The sequence below is a fragment of the Rhipicephalus microplus genome, chromosome X, assembly GCF_043290135.1.
Source record: "Rhipicephalus microplus isolate Deutch F79 chromosome X, USDA_Rmic, whole genome shotgun sequence".
Lineage (NCBI taxonomy): Eukaryota > Metazoa > Arthropoda > Arachnida > Ixodida > Ixodidae > Rhipicephalus > Rhipicephalus microplus.
In genome coordinates, this window is record NC_134710.1 from 130861185 (window position 1) to 130879267 (window position 18083).

The 18083-nt window shown below is 42.6% G+C and overlaps 2 protein-coding genes across 2 annotated transcripts in view; both read left to right on the plus strand.

The window, feature by feature from the left end:
• The window catches only part of PDCD-5 (programmed cell death 5), a 39990-nt gene extending 37102 nt beyond the window's left edge, over positions 1-2888 (plus strand). The window contains exon 5 of the mRNA XM_037427753.2: positions 2769-2888. Within this exon, the coding sequence (XP_037283650.1) occupies positions 2769-2813 (45 nt within the window). The 3' untranslated portion in view covers positions 2814-2888. The remainder of the gene's footprint in view (positions 1-2768) is intronic.
• A 3578-nt stretch (positions 2889-6466) lies between these two features.
• The window catches only part of LOC119176465 (C-Maf-inducing protein), a 71142-nt gene continuing 59525 nt past the window's right edge, over positions 6467-18083 (plus strand). The window contains exons 1-2 of the mRNA XM_037427754.2: positions 6467-7219; positions 14313-14492. Of these exons, the coding sequence (XP_037283651.2) occupies positions 6776-7219; positions 14313-14492 (624 nt within the window). The 5' untranslated portion in view covers positions 6467-6775. The remainder of the gene's footprint in view (positions 7220-14312; positions 14493-18083) is intronic.

Below are 18083 nucleotides of genomic sequence, written 5' to 3' on the forward strand. Positions count from 1 at the left end.
GTCCTTCACATGTTAATCCAATGCAAACACTTAGAAACTCTAAGAAAACAACATTTTCCATTACCCTACCGACAACATATACCTTTACACCCTGCAATGTTCGTCGGTAGGGAACCGCTTTTTAGTCATAAATCATTGTTAGCGTTTTTAAAAGAAATTCATAGTTTTCATATCATATACCAGGGCATTCCGTAGCACAACCTCTCCAGAGAGGTTTTTGCTGCGGTAGCTACACAAGAAAGCACTTGCCTCACGGCCCATGGACGCAAGGGTATGAATGAGTGAGGCACTTGTGCTAATGCCATTCATATCCACCGTTGTTTTTTTATAATCACCAACTCTTGTCATCTATTCTCACCACACACACCTTTCACGGCATGGTCATGATTTGATTACTTGTATGTTTTTACCCGCCTTACCGCGAGCAATTTTATGGCCTTTATACAGCTGCTTATCACAATCATTGTCCATATTTTTAGTAAGATGAACTGGCGCTCTTTGGCCGTGAAATGGTCCTTGCGCCACAAAACATCAAACATCATCATCAGCAGCAGCACTGCAGCTGTAACACTCATAGCCAACTTCCTTATACCTGCACATTGACCTAATAAGTGCTCTTCTAAGCTCTGCTATTGGCACACTCTTAGTAGTAGTATCTGGCGCATAAGCTCCTCAACAGTGTGCTACTCACTTGCTGAAGTTTGCAAATGGCACAGCTAGTGTAGCCATTGTGGTGACTGGCCACCAACATCACAAACACGCCGTACAGAAGTTGTACTCTGTCGGTTACGTATCGGACACACATAAAGTACACACTCACACCTTCTGACCGGTGGTGATCCACTAATGTGTAAGAAATGTGGCGAACCCCTTAGTGTCCTACATATTTTGATACAGTGCAGTGAATTAGATCCTATTCGAAAAAAGCATTTTCTAACATCCTACCGAGAACAAATGCTTCTACACCCGGTGATGTTCATCGGTAGAGATCCACTTTTCAAACATCATTCATTATTTGCATTTTTAAAAGATGTTCGCAACTTCCACGTGATCTACCCTGGTAATCTGTACAACAACCTATCCCAAGAGGTTGTTGCTGCCGTACATACATTACAAAGCACATGTTTCGCGGCCCTTGGAGACAAGGACGCTTGAGAGACATTCGTGCTCTATAATCTCTTCATAGCTTTATCATCAGAACCATTGACCACTAGTTTTCACTCTGCACATTTCTTGTCACTCTCATAATTTTATTCCCTATATGTTTGTCCACCTTTAGAGTGAGGAATATTAGGCCCTTTTACAGCCACACATCATACCCATAGCATGTACTGGCGCTCTTTGGTCATAACGTGACTATATATCATCATCATAGTGTAGCCATTGCTTGTTGACTGCCATTCTGAAGTTCGATTTTTCAAACTTCCTTGCTAGAAGCTTTAGTGCATCCTAAAGTTTTGTTAATGTTGTGAATTTTGATGCTGAAAATTGTAGAGTTGTGAAGTACTCAGTACAGTTACTAGAAGCCACCTAACTTTAGTTTTAAAGTTAGAGATACTACAAGTTATTTCAAGACAGTTTGTTTAGATTTTACAATACCGTGCAGACAACTTATAACGTAACCGCTTTTAGTGCGAGATCAGTTATTGCGTTGGTTTTTCTGACTACCAATGTGTCGCCCATAGAGTTCCATGTATAGGCAAACCGTTTATTGCGTAGATGCCCGTAGAAAAATAGTGGTTATAACACGGGCTTTTTAGGTGCGCACGGCCATGAAATCGGCGAACGGAGCCCACTTTCCCGCCGGGCTGGCATGTCTGGAGTGGGAGTCTGACTGGAATGCATGGGTTGAGGCCAGGCACCAGCCGCGAAAAGGCAAACACAGCAGAGGAGAACAGAAGATACATTAGGGAGGGAGGGAGACCTTGAAAGAAGGAGGGAGCATGTTTTCGGAGTGCGAGACAGAAGCGGCGATGGCGGCAGCATACTTTTCTCTTTTCAGTCTCCGTCTTTTGCCTTGTTGCATTTATCGTGTGCACTTCTCTCTTCACTGTGTCACAGTGGCTGTGTGACAGTGTCGTCGATGAGACTGTCAACACTGATGATGTGTGGTCCAGCCTTGTTGACAGCAAGTTCATAACCGCCACTGACACATTCCAAGAATTTGTCGATGCATGGGAGTCAAAGCTACCTGTCTGCGACGAAGCGTGCTCAGATGACGTGATTGTTGCAGCAGTGCGTGGTTGTGTCGAGGTTGCAACCGATGACAAGTCGGGCGGTGAGGACGACGTTGACCCGGCACCGAAACTATATTTTCTGTTCAAAGACGCGTTAGAATGCCTCACAAAAGGGAAAATATACTGCACGAAGAACAATTTGAGCAAGAAATCGCTTCAGTGCTTCAGCTTTGTCGAGGATGACATTGGGCGAAGCGCTGTTCTCAAGTTAAAAATAATGGTATTCTTTCGTTGATGCCGGACTTGGGAACTTGTTGCTGCGTTGTGACTGTGTTGAATGTGTCTGTGAGAGAAAAGTATAATAAATTGCTTTTGAAAGGTGGTTTGCCTTTTTGTCATGGGCAAAAGCAGAAAAAAAAAAGAATTTTTTTGGTTATAACGCGGTACCACTTAAGCGCAGATTTTTACAACTCCGTTAACTTAGGTTATAAGCAGTCAACGTTGTACTTGACCTAGTTGTATGTGATGTAATATGAGCATGTGGTTCTAATACCAAAAAAAGTAAATGCTTGTTTGTTTTTTACATTGCAGTTTGACAGGCGCAGGGCTGGCATGGACTCCGATGAAGAATATTAAGGCAAGAATAAAAAAAAATTGTAGAAGATTTGACATCTGCTCATTTCTGTAATAAACAACAGCTCATACAGCGTGCTGTCTGCTTACTGTGTCGTATTTTCTTCATGTATGATTACTAGAGTAAAATCAAGAACAAATGAATCATGCCGAATATTTTTTTTTCTTGCAGCACTGTAGTATAGAACTCTATTTTGCTCTTGTAACTGTATGCATGTGTTAACATCCCCATTCGAAATTATGGGCAAACACTGCCTAACTGGCAATACAGCCATATAATAGTGAGCATATGGGGTGGGAGTGCCCCGTTTCAAATAAATGGCAGTTAGACAGGGTCCATGTTCTATGTGAGAGTCCGGAATGGCTGCATCTAAAGGATGGCTAAAATAGAATTTTTAAAGGCAATAAATGCTAACAAAGAAAGAACTGTGCTTGTAGTAGCACACAGTCTGCAAAAACAATGACGCTGTCGGTGTCGGTAATTGTGACTGACCAGTGATCTTTAACCTTGGAATATAAGGTGAAGTTCCAATAAACTGAAGAAATAATGGAAACTGATATAATGAAATGAAACTCCACACTGGGACCCTTACAAGGAATGGCAACAGAAGTGTAATGGTTCCTAACTGTCAGTACACTAATATTATTGTTCCATATGCTTATGTACTGCTGAGGTCTCGAAATCAGAACTGTCAGGGGGGGGGGGGGGACCTCCAAACAAAACATAAATGGAGGTTACAATAATCTCGGCAAACAGCGAGTTACGTATTTTATGCAGTATGAAATGCGTCGATGGGAGAGGGAAAAAGTAATAAAAATATCTATATGATAATCTCATTAAAACGCTCATTGAAAAAGTAAAATGGAATGAAGTACACATAAATTCAGACAAGGATAAATGACATGTGCAACCAGGAAAGTGAGGCATCAAATATAAACAGAATTCATACATAGGCAAAATTCAAACACTTAAAAATTGACACGAGTACATTAGAAAATGCTATGCAGGGAAAAAACAAATGTAATGAATTCCATGCTTGTGACAAAGTGTTCACAAAATCATCCTTAGTTCTTTGTTTGAATGATAAGAATGAAGATAACCTGACATCCAATGGTAATAAGTTTCTTAGTGAAATGCCTGAAAATGCTATGGTAAATCTACCATAATTAGTTTCAACTTTAGGAAGAAGTGTTTGGTGTATTATTTCCTAAGATTTTTCTTTTTTGATTTGCTGTGTTGAATGGAGGGCTCAGATCATAATGGAGCAGCAGCCTTAAGGCGTGAGTGAGTGCACACGGGAAGACTCCAATGAAGGTACCTATTTGATGATAGCAGTTTTCTTACAGTCGCTCAGGTTTAATAAACATATCTTTATATGGCCACTTATTCATTCAAATGCAGTTTCAGCACATAAGCAGTGAGACACAATGCCGTTGATAACCATGATATTGTCAATGGGAAATTGCCACGTATGAATACAATTTATTCATTTCAAGAAAAAAAACGTTTTAAAATTTTTGTCTTCATATACCTTCAAAGTAACTATGTGCATTCATTTGTGTACTATTGTTTTGCAGTACTGTCATTTTTGCAGGTTAATGCAATGGACACTCTTGGCACTAATGAACACCATGAACTTTAAGTAATTCTTATCCGAGTGTTGCAAAATAGTTGGGCTTTTGCAACAGTGTAAACGAAGTTGAATGTGCTCGTTCGAAAAAGTACTGAAATATGCAATATTGTATAATTGATAAAACATTTAGTTGATGGTGTCTGTATATATAATGTGTGACGGGCGAACAGTTGCTTTGTGTGTAAACATGTTGGAATGCTGTATTTGTGAACAAATGACTAAATTTTTGGCAAATAACATGCTCAGACTAGTAACCCACATAGGTCTAAGCCTGAAGCTAAACTTATTTCCTAATATTCACTCAAAATATTCTTCACCTGAATGAGGCTTTTTTTTTTTTTTCATGAAACGAGTGTTTGAACCCTAATATGCATTCTCCTAGAATGGGAACAGTTAGGGATAAGAGTTAATGGAGAGTACCTTAGTAACCTGCGCTTCGCCGATGACATTGCATTGCTGAGTAACTCAGGGGACGAATTGCAACGCATGATTACCGAGTTAGACAAGGAGAGCAGAAAGGTGGGTCTTAAAGTTAATCTGCAGAAAACGAAAGTAATGTACAACAACCTCGAAAAGGAGCAGCGCTTCGAGATAGGTAATAGTGCACTTGAAGTTGTAAAAGACTATGTCTACTTAGGGCAGGTAATAACCGCTGAGCCGAACCACGAGATTGAAGTAACTAGAATAAGAATGGGGTGGAGCACATTCGGCAAGCACTCTCAAATTATGACAGGTAGATTGCCGCTATCCCTCAAGAGGAAGGTATATAACAGCTGTATCTTGCCGGTACTTAGCTACGGAGCAGAAACCTGGAGACTTACAAAGAGGGTTCAGCTTAAATTGAGGACGACGCAGCGAGCAATGGAAAGAAAAATGGTAGGTGTAACCTTAAGAGACAAGAAGAGAGCAGAGTCGATTAGGGGACAAACGGGGGTTAAGGATATCATAGTTGAAATAAAGAAGAGGAAATGGACATGGGCCGGGCATGTGGCGCGTATACAGGATAACCGCTGGTCATTAAGGGTAACTAACTAGATTCCCAGAGAAGGGAAGGGGGTTAGGGGGAGACAGAAGGTTAGGTGGGCAGATGAGATTAAGAAGTTTGCGGGTATAAATTGGCAGCAGCAAGCATAGGACCGGGTTAACTGGCGGAACATGGGAGAGGCTTTTGTCCTGCAGCGGACGTAGTCAGGCTGATGATGATGATGATGATGGTGGTGGTGATGATGCGTTCTCCATTTATTTACATGCTCGTCGCCGCTGGTAAAAATTGTGGTGGATTTCTTCGATGTTCTCGATTAAAAATAATATCGTTGTTGCTGATAAAGTCAAGATCACAAAGCAGCAGGTACACACTCTTCTTTTTCCCACACTAACAGTTCATAATATTTTTTTATGCCAAGTAGCAGGCAAATTCCTACCTGTTGCACGTGGTGTTAGTATTGACTAATTTACCCTAACAGCCGGCGATGGAAATTTTAGCAAAAATATGTCGGACAGAGGAACAGAATTTGATATAAAATGATGTGCTATAGTTCAATATTCTACACTACAAGACTACAAACCATCGGCAGAACATTCGCCCCCTGGTTAATTCAAATTTAAAGAGTTCCGAAATCAAAACAAGGAACGCTTGAAAACGAACCAACAAAAACGTGGCAATGGTCCTCACAGTCTTAATTAAATTCCACAGTGCCGAACGTGTAGTATTATTGCGCAACGCACGCTTGCTGCTCAAGCGTAGCTTTTGGTAATCCCCACTTTGTCGTTAGTCAGCACGGCGCATAGATGTTATGTGACGGCGCGTTTTCTGCCGTTCTGCAACTCGCCTAAGCTCCGCGTGTTTCGGTTTCGCCTGCATAGCGCGGCTGTTACTAAGGGCAACGCATGGACGTCATATCCTTCTTATTCGCTTTACAGCGACGAGCCAGGGTACTTCCTGTTATACAATGGCGATGCAGGGGTTTGAGTCGCAGCGACGTTGAGAACATGTTTCTATACTGGAAGCGAAGAAAGCGCGATAGCGGATAGTCCTGTCACCTTAAGATTAATCTTGCATTCTTTTAAATGTCAAATTGCGATTGATTTTCCGTCTCCGGCTGATATAGAGTACTAGCGAGTCGCAAGTCGCTGCAGTCGATTTGGTCCGACTGTGCCGAGTTGTTTGTGCAGTTCACACTCGAGTAATGCTCCTACGGTTTCGCGATGTGGAGTCCGTCCATCATGGGCGAAATACCTCCTAGGGCGCCCATGTCGCCTTTAAAGCTGCATGCGGTTTTCGTGCTGGCTTAGTTGGCTGCTTAGCGAGTGAAGCCGCGCATTCCGACAGCGATGGAGGAGCGGCCGAACAACAGCCGCAGCGTCCCGGACCCAGTTTCGCGACGGTTTCTGTCATCGGACGATCAGAGCACCAGCGACATTGCTGGCACCAGTGCGGATACCGGCTTCGTCCGCAACGTGTTCTCGACGGGCGGAGCTCAGGCTTCTGTCGACTCGACATCGAGCGACAGCAGTGACTGCTCAGCCCTTGCGGGAACCAGCGCGGAGAGGCCGGGCTCGCCACCCGGTTCGCCCGCTGCTGCGTTGCCACCGCCAGCTGCTGCTGCTTGTTGCGCCCAGGGACCCAAGTTCAAACTAACACACGAAGGCGACGTGCAGCTCTGTAGGCTCAACCACAGCCGTACTGTCATCAGCAAAATCCTTAGTTCCAAGTTTCTTCGGCGTTGGGAGACGCACAGAGTTGTTCTCGGCACATCGGAGATGTCATCGAAGACGGTACGTCGTTGCCTACTATTAGCATTGTTTTCCTGCTCATTGCACGATCTGGCATGTGCTGAGAGATTGAATGGTCTTCGTTACATTTACTGCGTTTTCTTTCTCGTTCTCTTTACCCGGGGCTAGGTCATCCTCCTTTTATCAACCCTCGAAAATGAATATTTGCGTGTCAAGTGTGTAGATGTGGTCTTCAACGACCATAGTCTTTTGTTACTGTTTTGCGACTCATTGTGGAACTTACGTTCCTCACCCCCACCTTATTTTCTTGTCTTTTATCTGAGCCCACATTTTTACGTCACGAGAGAGGTTGGTGACGTACAGGGGGTCTAAAAAGGCGGAAGGTATGTACCTTATCAGTAGGCAGGCATCCGGATCTCTCTAAGCACGAAGCGCATGCCGTGTGCTTCTGGTGCGCGAACTACGGAATGAATGAAACAAAACTAAAACGTCCGCAATCTCTTCCTCCGTATTTGGCGCATTGTTGAGCACACACGTTGTTCCTAGAAAGCGCGCTAGAGCCATTCAATAGTGCAAAAACATCGGCTCTTCGCAGGTGTTCATGATGGAGCTTTCTAGTTCCGAAGCATTGTATATCAGTACAAAGGCAGGAGGATAATAAGAAAAAGAAGAATGAACGTGGCATGTTCTACAAATGTTTTGGGCGTGCAACAAGTTTTATGAATCGGTTGGCTGAACTTTCAATTGTGAATTAAAAAACTGCCGTGTGTACTTGTGTGCGTACATGCACGCTTGTTTGTCATTCATGTTAAATTTCTTTTTTATACTTCACTAACACAAAATGCTGTGCACCTAAAATTTTGGTGAATAGTTGCACTTTTAATTTGTTTGTGTCATTGCATGAAAGCTGTGTGCATTAGAACAACCATTGCATTTTTTGCTGGTGCATTTGAATTTAGTTTAATACAGTGTAGCTATAGTGTTTTGCACATCATATAGTACATACAAATGGTACATCTATGTTGTAAATGGCGTGCCATGTTTTTCCAACAGCTATAAAGACATTTTCATAGAATCATTTGTGGGCACCGATATACATCGATACAAGTACTGTGCAGTTTGTGATACAATACTGTACATTTCAAATTCAAACAACCATATCTAAACACTGTTTTTCTTTCTTGACTGTTGAACACTGAAATTTGTTATGTGTAGATACATGAAAATTGCCATTTCATAACTTTTTGTGTGCAATTGATATATGATATATGGTGCCTACACCTACAATAGCCTCAGTGGGACTGTGCTATGTAACAGTTAATGAATAATATTTGTGGTCCTGTCACTATGTACAAGACTTTAAGAGTTCTCTGAATGTCATACAATGTGCTTTGTATATTGTAAATTATGATGACCCTCCCTAGAAGCATCCCTTACGCATTTTGTGGAAAGGTAATTGTGTGTGTGTGTGTGTGTGTGTGTGTGTGTGTGTGTGTGTGTGTGTGTGTGTGTGTGTGTGTGAGTGAGTGAGAGAGAGAGAGATTCAGAGAATACACAAAAATGTCTGGTATATTAACTTTCCGGCTGGCACCCCAGCCTTTGTCAAAAGGACCTGTTATGACAGCCTCGCACACCAGCCACAGTCTTATTTAACCAAACATTTTGTTTAACCCAACTTAACAGTACAAAAATAACATATGCACACATACAAAGATATGACTGACATCTATTTATATTGAGTTACTTTGTTGGAAAAGTGAATAAAGTTGAAATTTTCTGTAGCATATTAAGTATGAATCGGGATCAAACACTGTGTCCACTCGCTTTCTTTTTCAATAAACCACAAGGGATGAACCCAAAATTTGCCATCGCATTTTAAAGCCCAGGAAACTGTGCTTTTGCATCTCAATAGCTTAACAAAGTTGCTGTTACTAATATTGTGTAACTTGGCAACCTAAGCATGACCCAACATGGTCACCAATGAATAAAATTAGGTGTGGGAAATTGCGACAACTTAGCTGCTGGAAGATATCTGAACTTTCTGGCTGCACTATGAAAACAATCTGTACTTATCTTTGCATATGGGTAAATGAATGTGTGGATTCACATGCAGCTATGAAACATTCCAAGTTCATCGTTTGTTGTGAATAACACCACACGGCAAACGTGGTACAGAATCGCTCACATTCTACTTTCATGAGATGTGGGGTAAGATGGTAATTTTTTCAGCCAGAGTTTAAAGAAGCAGCCAAGATAGCACTACATTAAGCTTTTTTTTATATCTTTATAAATTGGCTGCTGCTGTATAGTTTTACAGACTTACTGTCATCCACAGAACGCATTTATACTCAAAAGGGAAAAAGTTATGCCGCCTTCATTGAGCTTTGAATAGTCACTGGCTTCAGTGCTGAACACTCAAATGGCAGCCCTTTGAAATAAAACAACAGCTGCAGCTTTGTCCTGAAGTTGGGGTGCTCACCAGTAACAAAGGTGTTCAAATAGTAATGCACTTGAATATCAGTTATAAGTAAGAATACGGAAGGAATAAAGCCATTGAGTTATTTGAATTATTAAATTGCACTACCTTTGAGCTTGGCCCACATTCTTAGACTCCACATATCCACAGAAATGACTTTAGACTATGCTGTTGTTGGCATTGGCCAACAAGAAAGGCTTGAAATACACTTTATATCAAAAGTTCTCAAGCGTATTGGTCCCAGGGAACCCTGCCAACCCCCATAAAGTGCCATGACCACCCCCTTTCTTCATTTTAATGCAAGCATTTCCATTCAGTTCACACTACATTCACATGCAAATAATTCAAAAGCAAACATATATTTAAAAAATGCCAGGCCTGCGCGGTAGGCGCAGCACAGTCACAGCGAAAGCTAGAAAAGCAGCCTGTTAGAGCCTTTTCAAAACTCATTGGGTAACTACTGCTGGCACACTTGCTTGGTACCCACTAGGGCAATAATAATAAACTTTCGGGTAGTAGGCCGGCATTTGCTATGCTATTTTTCGTCATTCTTCTGAGAAGCGTGGTATCCGCTAAACACTTGCAAGGAATTTCGCCCCATTGTCCATGCAGTGGCTTACATCGATGAGGAATTATGACTGAAGTAGGTATGCGCCACAGTTAATAGAGGAACAAGAACAAGCTTTTGTGATAGTTTGGAGCATTGGACGGCCCACTTGTTATGCTACTCGCATTGTGCGATGACTGGTTGTTCTTTAGCTGTTGTAACACTCTTTATAAGTCGTATTAACACGATTGCTTTCCCGACATCAAGTCTGCCTGAGGCAAGTTTGACAAGTCACAAGCACTGGTGTAGCTCAGTGGTAGAATGTTGGGCCAACACCCAGCGAACCTGGCTTCAGACCCCACTATGTCATTGGTGCAAGGTTTTTTTTTTCTAATTTTGCGCAATGTGGTTACGGATACCGGCGGTGGCGACGAACAACAACAACTGCGCGTGACCCGAAAAGTGATCTCATAAAAGCTTTCGCTGTAAAAAATTTTCTCTGATGCGCAACAAAACTCTCTTTCCTTGCACCAACAAATGGACATGAGTAATGGATGTTTTTTTGATTGACTGCATCTAAGGTAAGCCATCTAAGGGATTTGGTCAATGCAGAACCATGAAAAATTTATCAGTGGCTCGTGGAACCTTGAAGAGGGACCTGCGGAATACACTTTAATCAATAAAGGAGGGTCACTTGCTAAGAAAGCTATTGACCAAAAAAAGACCGGTTGCAGTAAGTTTTACCCATAGCGTTCAGTGTTTCAGAGACACTGTGATTTCAAATACATTGTTTGTGGATGATAGTTTTTCAGTGTTTGCATTTGCAGCTGGTGGTTGTGTGAAAAAAAAAAGTTCATAGTTAATGTACACTTAAGCAATAATATATTTAACTTTGCAGTAGCATATTTAGCACTCGCTATATGCATTTACATAAGTTAAGGAAATTTATTCTTTAGACAGGCTCCATTTTAGAGGTATTGTTGTATAAATTATGGTTTGTCAGTAACCGTCAGTCTATAGAAATGACTAAAAGAAATGTTTGCAACTTTGTACATCTCAGGCACGAATTAATTCTATTTATTTTGCATTTTCCTTTGTCACACTTGTTGCATTTGTGAAAGACAAGAAAACCGTATTGCTGCGGAATGAATTAACAGATTCCACTGAGTTCAGTCAAGTCACATGATGATGTCACATCAAGAACCCAGCTCACCAACATTACATATAAGAACATCCACTCTTCCCGGTCTAACATATTTGAAGCCGGTCCAGCTAATTTAGAAAATATGCATGTTATGGAACTGCATGAAGCAATGATGAAATGTACATATTACATGCTGTTTTCATCGATGATTTTGCTTTTCATGCACTATCTTGGTTCACAAACAATGCCTGAAGGGAGTATGAACAATGAAGCCATGCAAATAAAGTGAAAATAACTATTTGTAACTGTAATAATGAAATGATTGAAATGATTGAAACAAAGTTAGGGTTCTATCTGTGTTGTCTATATGTGCATGTTACCTACCAACATGTGTGCATATTGGTTTACACTAGTTTTTTTGCATATTTACAGGCTTTGAGAATTACAGGCGTTGAGAATTATTGGTATAGGACAGTGGAACTATGGCTTTCTTAGTGCAAAACTTAAACCTAAAGATGCAGTAGTTATAATTTAAAAGAAATGATTCAGAAAGAAGCTTAACTGAAAGTTCAGTTCTTTCAGTAATCTCATGCAGAATTTTATCACTGCTGCACTATGTTTGTAGCATCATATACTTTTTTCTACATGCAATCTGTATTGTTAAATTCAAAATTGAAGGTAACAAAGAGAATGGAAATTGTAGCAGAAGGAAAGGGCAACTTTCAGCCTGTAATAGCTGAACCCATGTAACCTTCTTATGATGCACAGAATGCTCTGCCAGTTAAGATACTGCAATGGAGGGCAACTTTCAGCCTGTAATAGCTGAACCCACATAACCTTCTTATGATGCACAGAATGCTCTGCCAGTTAAGGTACTGCAATGGAGGGCAACTTTAAGCCTGTAATAGCTGGACCCATGTAACCTTCTTATGATGCACAGAATGCTCGGCCAGTTACGATACTGCAATGGAGGGCAACTTTCAGCCTGTAATAGCTGAACCCATGTAACCTTTTTATGATGCACAGAATGCTGTGCCAGTTAAGGTGCTGCAATGGAGGGCAACTTTGAGCCTGTAATAGCTGAACCCATGTAACCTTATTATGACGCACAGAATGCTCTGCCAGTTAAGGTAGTGCAATAAAGGGCAACTTCCAGCCTGTAATAGCTGAACCCATGTAACCTTCTTATGATGCACAGAATGCTCTGCCAGTTAAGGTACTGCAATGAAGGGCAACTTTCAGCCTGTAATAGCTGAACCCATGTAACCTTTTTATGATGCACAGAATGCTCTGCCAGTTAAGGTGCTGCAATGGAGGGCAACTTTCAGCCTGTAATAGCTGGGCCCATGTAACCTTCTTATGATGCACAGAATGCTCTGCCAACCAAGGTACTGCAATGGAGAGCAACTTTCAGCCTGTAATAGCTGAACCCATGTAACCTTCTTATGATGCACAGAATGCTCTGCCAGTTCAGGTACTGCAATGGAAAGCAACTTTCAGCCTGTAATAGCTGAACCCATGTAACCTTCTTATGATGCACAGAATGCTCTGCCAGTTCAGGTACTGCAATGGAAAGCAACTTTCAGCCTGTAATAGCTGAACCCATGTAACCTTGTTATGATACACAGAATGCTCTGCCAGTTAAGGTACTGCGATGGAGGGCAACTTTCAGCCTGTAATAGCTGAACCTATGTAACCTTCTTATGATGCACAGAATTCTCTGCCAGTTAAGGTACTGCAATGGAGGGAAACTTTCAGCCTGTAATAGTTGAACCCATGTAACCTTTTTATGATGCATGGAATGCTCTGCTAGTTAAGCTATTCGCAAGTTCCGTAGACTGTCACGCTGCCCCACGGCTGCCAGTGTAATTTTTTAAAAAGTATCGAAGTAGCGGTGGGGAAGTGGCGCTCATAGCATGTGCATGTACGTCTCGGCTGGCATTGGGCCTTCACTAGAACGTTTCTGTTGTAGTTACCGGGCGCGCAATGGTCACTGCAATCGTTGCACAGTCTCCGTTTGTGAAAAGGGTGCGCTTTTCAGACAGTAAGTAACAGCTGAGACACTTATTCGCGTTCATCTGTACCTGCGAGTACGTTTCATGCATCAATTATGCTTGAGAAACGCGGGGCACATTTTGATCGGCTTGCAATTTGGCGTGTGACCTTCCTATTTCTTGCTATCGTGTTCATTGCTTTGCCTTTGTGGCAAGCTGACTTTTTTCTAAAATGTGTCAATATCGGCATTGTGATAACTTAGCGAAATCTTACATTGGTAAATATCCGCTCAAAACTGGGGACGTAAGATAAATGCAGAACGTTAAAACACTACTTGGGGTCTTGCGTGACGAACAACGTAATGATCGTGAGGCATGCCTATAGCGGAGGGCAACGTGCAAACATCGCACGCCACAACAAGTAATGTGCTTGGAATTAGGGAGCTCTTCGCCTTAAACAAGACATCATTTCTGAAGCGTCAAGTTGGCACATAATATGCGACCGCAAAAAGGGTAAATCCATCTCGATGAAAAGAAAAAAAAACACTGCAGTGCTGGCGGCACATGGGCTCAGCAACTCTGATACCCTCTGTGGGCATTATATTGAACTACCCTGAGCGCTCCCTATAGGCAACGAAACTTGCGAATAGCAGTGGCTGTTGCACATGTCATGTGGGCATGACTTTCACTATGGTAGTTCCAGTGAAAATTGTAATTCCAGTGAAACCATATCTTACTGAACATTTTGCTAAATGCTCTCTAAACTACATATAGCTTCATTGTCGAAAAATTTTTTTATGAAGTAGAATTTGTGAAACAGTAATATCAATGCCAAACAAAATTGTTGACATTGGTTTGAGGGCACTTTCATATGGTTGCGTTATTTCAACTGCTGTTGACTAATAAGTAATACACTGGTTAAAAATGTCTGGTCTGGTAGCTTTTCCAAATTGTGTGGTTTACATTCATTGCAGCCTGGTGGCTTCATGGAGCAGCCAGTTAGTTACAGCTCCATGGAAGATGTGTATTCCTTGTGTCGATGGGACCCTAGTCACAAATTCTGTCTCCGTGTGGTCATTCCTGAGGGCTCCCTTCTGCTCCAGGCGGCCAATGTATACTTGCGTGATCAGTGGCTACACTCTATCCTCTGGAATGTAAGTAATATGCTGATGTCATGATTCTTCTATTCATTCACTGTTTTAATTCATAGTAAAAGCTGGTGTAATCAAGTATGGGCACAGTTGTTGGTCAAGGAATTAATGGCATAAAAGTAAGCAAAACTCTGAATATGTACATATTCAGAATATGTATTCTAGACACCAGGGTGTTCAGAAAAAGAAACTATCTATTTTAATATTTGTAATTCCTTGTAAGCTATATGTGCATTTTATTGGTGCAAGTAAAAATCAAATTTTGTAATTGCTGTAGCCCTGAAGTACTATTTTTAAGAGCTGTCTGAATTATGCCATTGTGGTTGATTTCGTCATCCTGTTTAAATACTAATTGTGAAGTATTGTTTCTGTCATAAAACTGGGTTATTCCTGCCATATGCAGCCATTACACTGTTGCGTGACTTGTAATGGCTGTATTGTGCTGAATGCAATTCATTGTGACTATTAAATGTCCCCTTACCATACTTGTAAATGTGGTATTGACCAACTTTGTGTTTCAAAGTTCAAACAAATGTTGAGTGACCACTAGATAGTGTGTATATTTCCTTCCTCGTCCTTCTTTCTTTTTTCGCTCTAATTCTTATTTCAACCTGTAGTTATAGTGCCAACGAAGGTTTATAGACACCTATTGTTCATTGCATATATAATGCGAATCATGTGCACACTGTCTAGTGATTTTCTCTTATTTTACTAAATGCTGACTATACTTTCTAGTGTAGTTTCAAATATCAGAACCTCTCATTGCACTCGTTGACAGTGTCAATGGACATTGATTCCAAATAGATCCACGAATCATAGATTGCTCCTGCACTTCATAGGAAACCAAGTTTTATCTTTTTTTTATTAACTCTACGCCGTGAAGCACTGGCGAAAAAAAGAAAAAAGTGATGTTTATGAGCTGCTCAGCGGGTCCAACAGTGCGATTAACGAAAATCATTCAGGGACTGTTGCAGCTTAACACTGAAGTTCCTGATTTAATTACACGATAATATGTTTCACCTTGCCAAATTCACTGTCTAAGGAGTCCTGGCAAGGTTCAAGTGGAAAGTTAATGCGTGAGGAGTGGGAGCTCGTCACGGCGGCTGATGCAGCATACACACACTTTTCCCATGACCGCTTGTGCGCTCGTTGGTGACACTTGTGTGCTTGACAATGGTCTATGGCACCAGGCATTGCATCATGCAAATGACAGAACCAGCAAGTGGTTTAAAGCTTGCCTATTACAAAGGGCTCAGCGAGAATTGATGATCATCCACAGTGTGAACAAAGTCTGCAGCTAGGTATGTGCACATACTGCCTGCATATACATGGTGGGTTCTTTGAAAAATGATGAAAAGTGGCATAAGAGTTCATTGCAGTTTCACTGTCTTTAGGGACCCTTTAGGTTTCGGTTTTGCCAGCTAAATTAGCCAGATTTCATCGCTCAGCGGTGATTACTACCTTATCACCTTTCCGGAATTTCAAAATGGCTTTGGACTATTCTTAGGAAGAACTTCAATTTGCTTATTTGATTCGAACAGCGATCTCGACTGGTTGAAAGTTAATTTTTTAAATTTCTATATTTACTATAATAATTATTGTTCTTACACATGTAAAGACACATTCTGCCAAAGTAAAGGGAATATCGCAGGTAGAATGCATATGCCCACTTTTTGTAGTTTTCAAATTATATTGGACCCATTTTTTGAAACACCCTGTATATCTATACAATGGTCCGTCTACGCTGCTTGGCTTTGTTGTTTTGTGGAGTTTGACATACCGAAGCGGCCAAGGTTACGAAAGCTGCCGTAGCTGAAGGCTTTGGCTTATTTCGACCAGCATTAGCATGCACTGAAATCGGAAAATACATGACGTCTGGCATTTGGCTCCGTCGGCATGCTACACGTTTTTTCAACACGGAATGTATTGTCACGTGCTTGCTCAAGAAAGACGATGGCAGTTGTGCATGTGCCACGAAGGACTACGAAATAGACGAAAAAGAAGAATTCGCTTGCGCGTTCTAAATAAAAAGATCGACCTGCTTCTGGTATCAATCTCTGCGGCAAGACCTCTGTTTTGATGTCGTGACACTGGTGGAGGTGCTGGAGCCTACAACCGGATGCAGGACAGTCTCGCTCGGACCCGTTCACCTATTCCAGAGACCCAGCCCCTCGTCACGACTCCGGTGCACCGATTTAGTCGGCGCCTACTATGCCTAAGTCCCGAGTTCGCACCTGTTCCGCCTCTAACCAGCATGGCAGCTCCTACCACATCCACGGCTACCCTTCCATCGCAGACCACTCTTCCCTCGCAGGTGACTCTTGAACATCCTCGCGTTCCTGAAGTTTTACATGGGGAAGAGTACGAGGATGTCGAGGACTGGCTTGAACAGTTCGAACGGGTCGCTGTATCTAACCACTGAAACGAACAGCACAAACTTGGCCTTGCATATTTTGCCTTGGAAGATAGCACTCGCACGTGGTACGAGAACCACGACGCTACTTTCCAATCTTGGGAAGATTTCCGTCGAGAGCTCCTCGCCACATTTCCGAACACGGACTGACGGGATCGCGCACAGCAACTGATTGAGGCTCGCGTACATAAACCCAACGAAACAGCCTCCATGTACACAGAGGGTATGATCCGTCTGTTTCGACGAGCTGACCCTGACATGCCCGAGGCAAAGAAGGTGCGTCACCTAATGCAGGGTGTCAAAGAACCAGTGTTTGCGGGCCTCGTACGAAATCTACCTACTACAGTAGATGAATTCATAAGAGAGGCGACTGTCATCGAGCGCGCACTGCGACAACGATACCGACACTTTGACCGCCTGCCGAACCACACGGTAGTAAGTGCTGCAGCTCAGAACACTGCCGTCTGCGAAAGTTCCCTGCAACAAATGATTAGGGAAATACTGCGTAAGAAACTTCGGGCCCTCTGCATTCCCCCTACCCAACCGCCTGTCGCATCTGTTGCCGAAATCATCTGCCAAGAGTTGAGGCAAGCCGTTACACCACCTGTACCAAGTCCTGAGCCACATCCAGCGAGCTACGCTGATGCTGTCCGTCGTCCTCCACCGTCGTTTGTGGCGACACCCTTCCAGCTACGACCTGCGGCCGTACCTTGGTGGCAACGAGATTCTTGAGACGACCACCAGTTCGCCGAACTGATTTGTGGCGCATGGCCGACCGTCGACCTATTTGCTTCCGCTGCGGAGAACCAGATCACATTGCCTGCTATTGCCGTCATAGCGATTCCGGGTTCGGGAACTTTTCTCGTCCCGCTTCATTCCGCTCTGAAGACCGTCGTGCCCACGATGCCGATCAACTGTCGACTGGCCAAGCAACTACACCGCGTCGCTGGCGATCTCCATCTCCTGCGCGTCACCGTGACTTCCCTCATAGCTACGCGGACGTCACCAAAGGCCGTTCGCCTAGCCGGCGCCGGGGCAACTAACTGCTGCGACCTCCGGGGGCAAGGTTGCCAATCGTCGAGACATCGAAAAGTTCCCCCTATCATCGCAAGAAGATACGACGACAACCATGACGAATACGACGACGTATACTAATGCCAGTAAAGTTGTACGTGCTGATC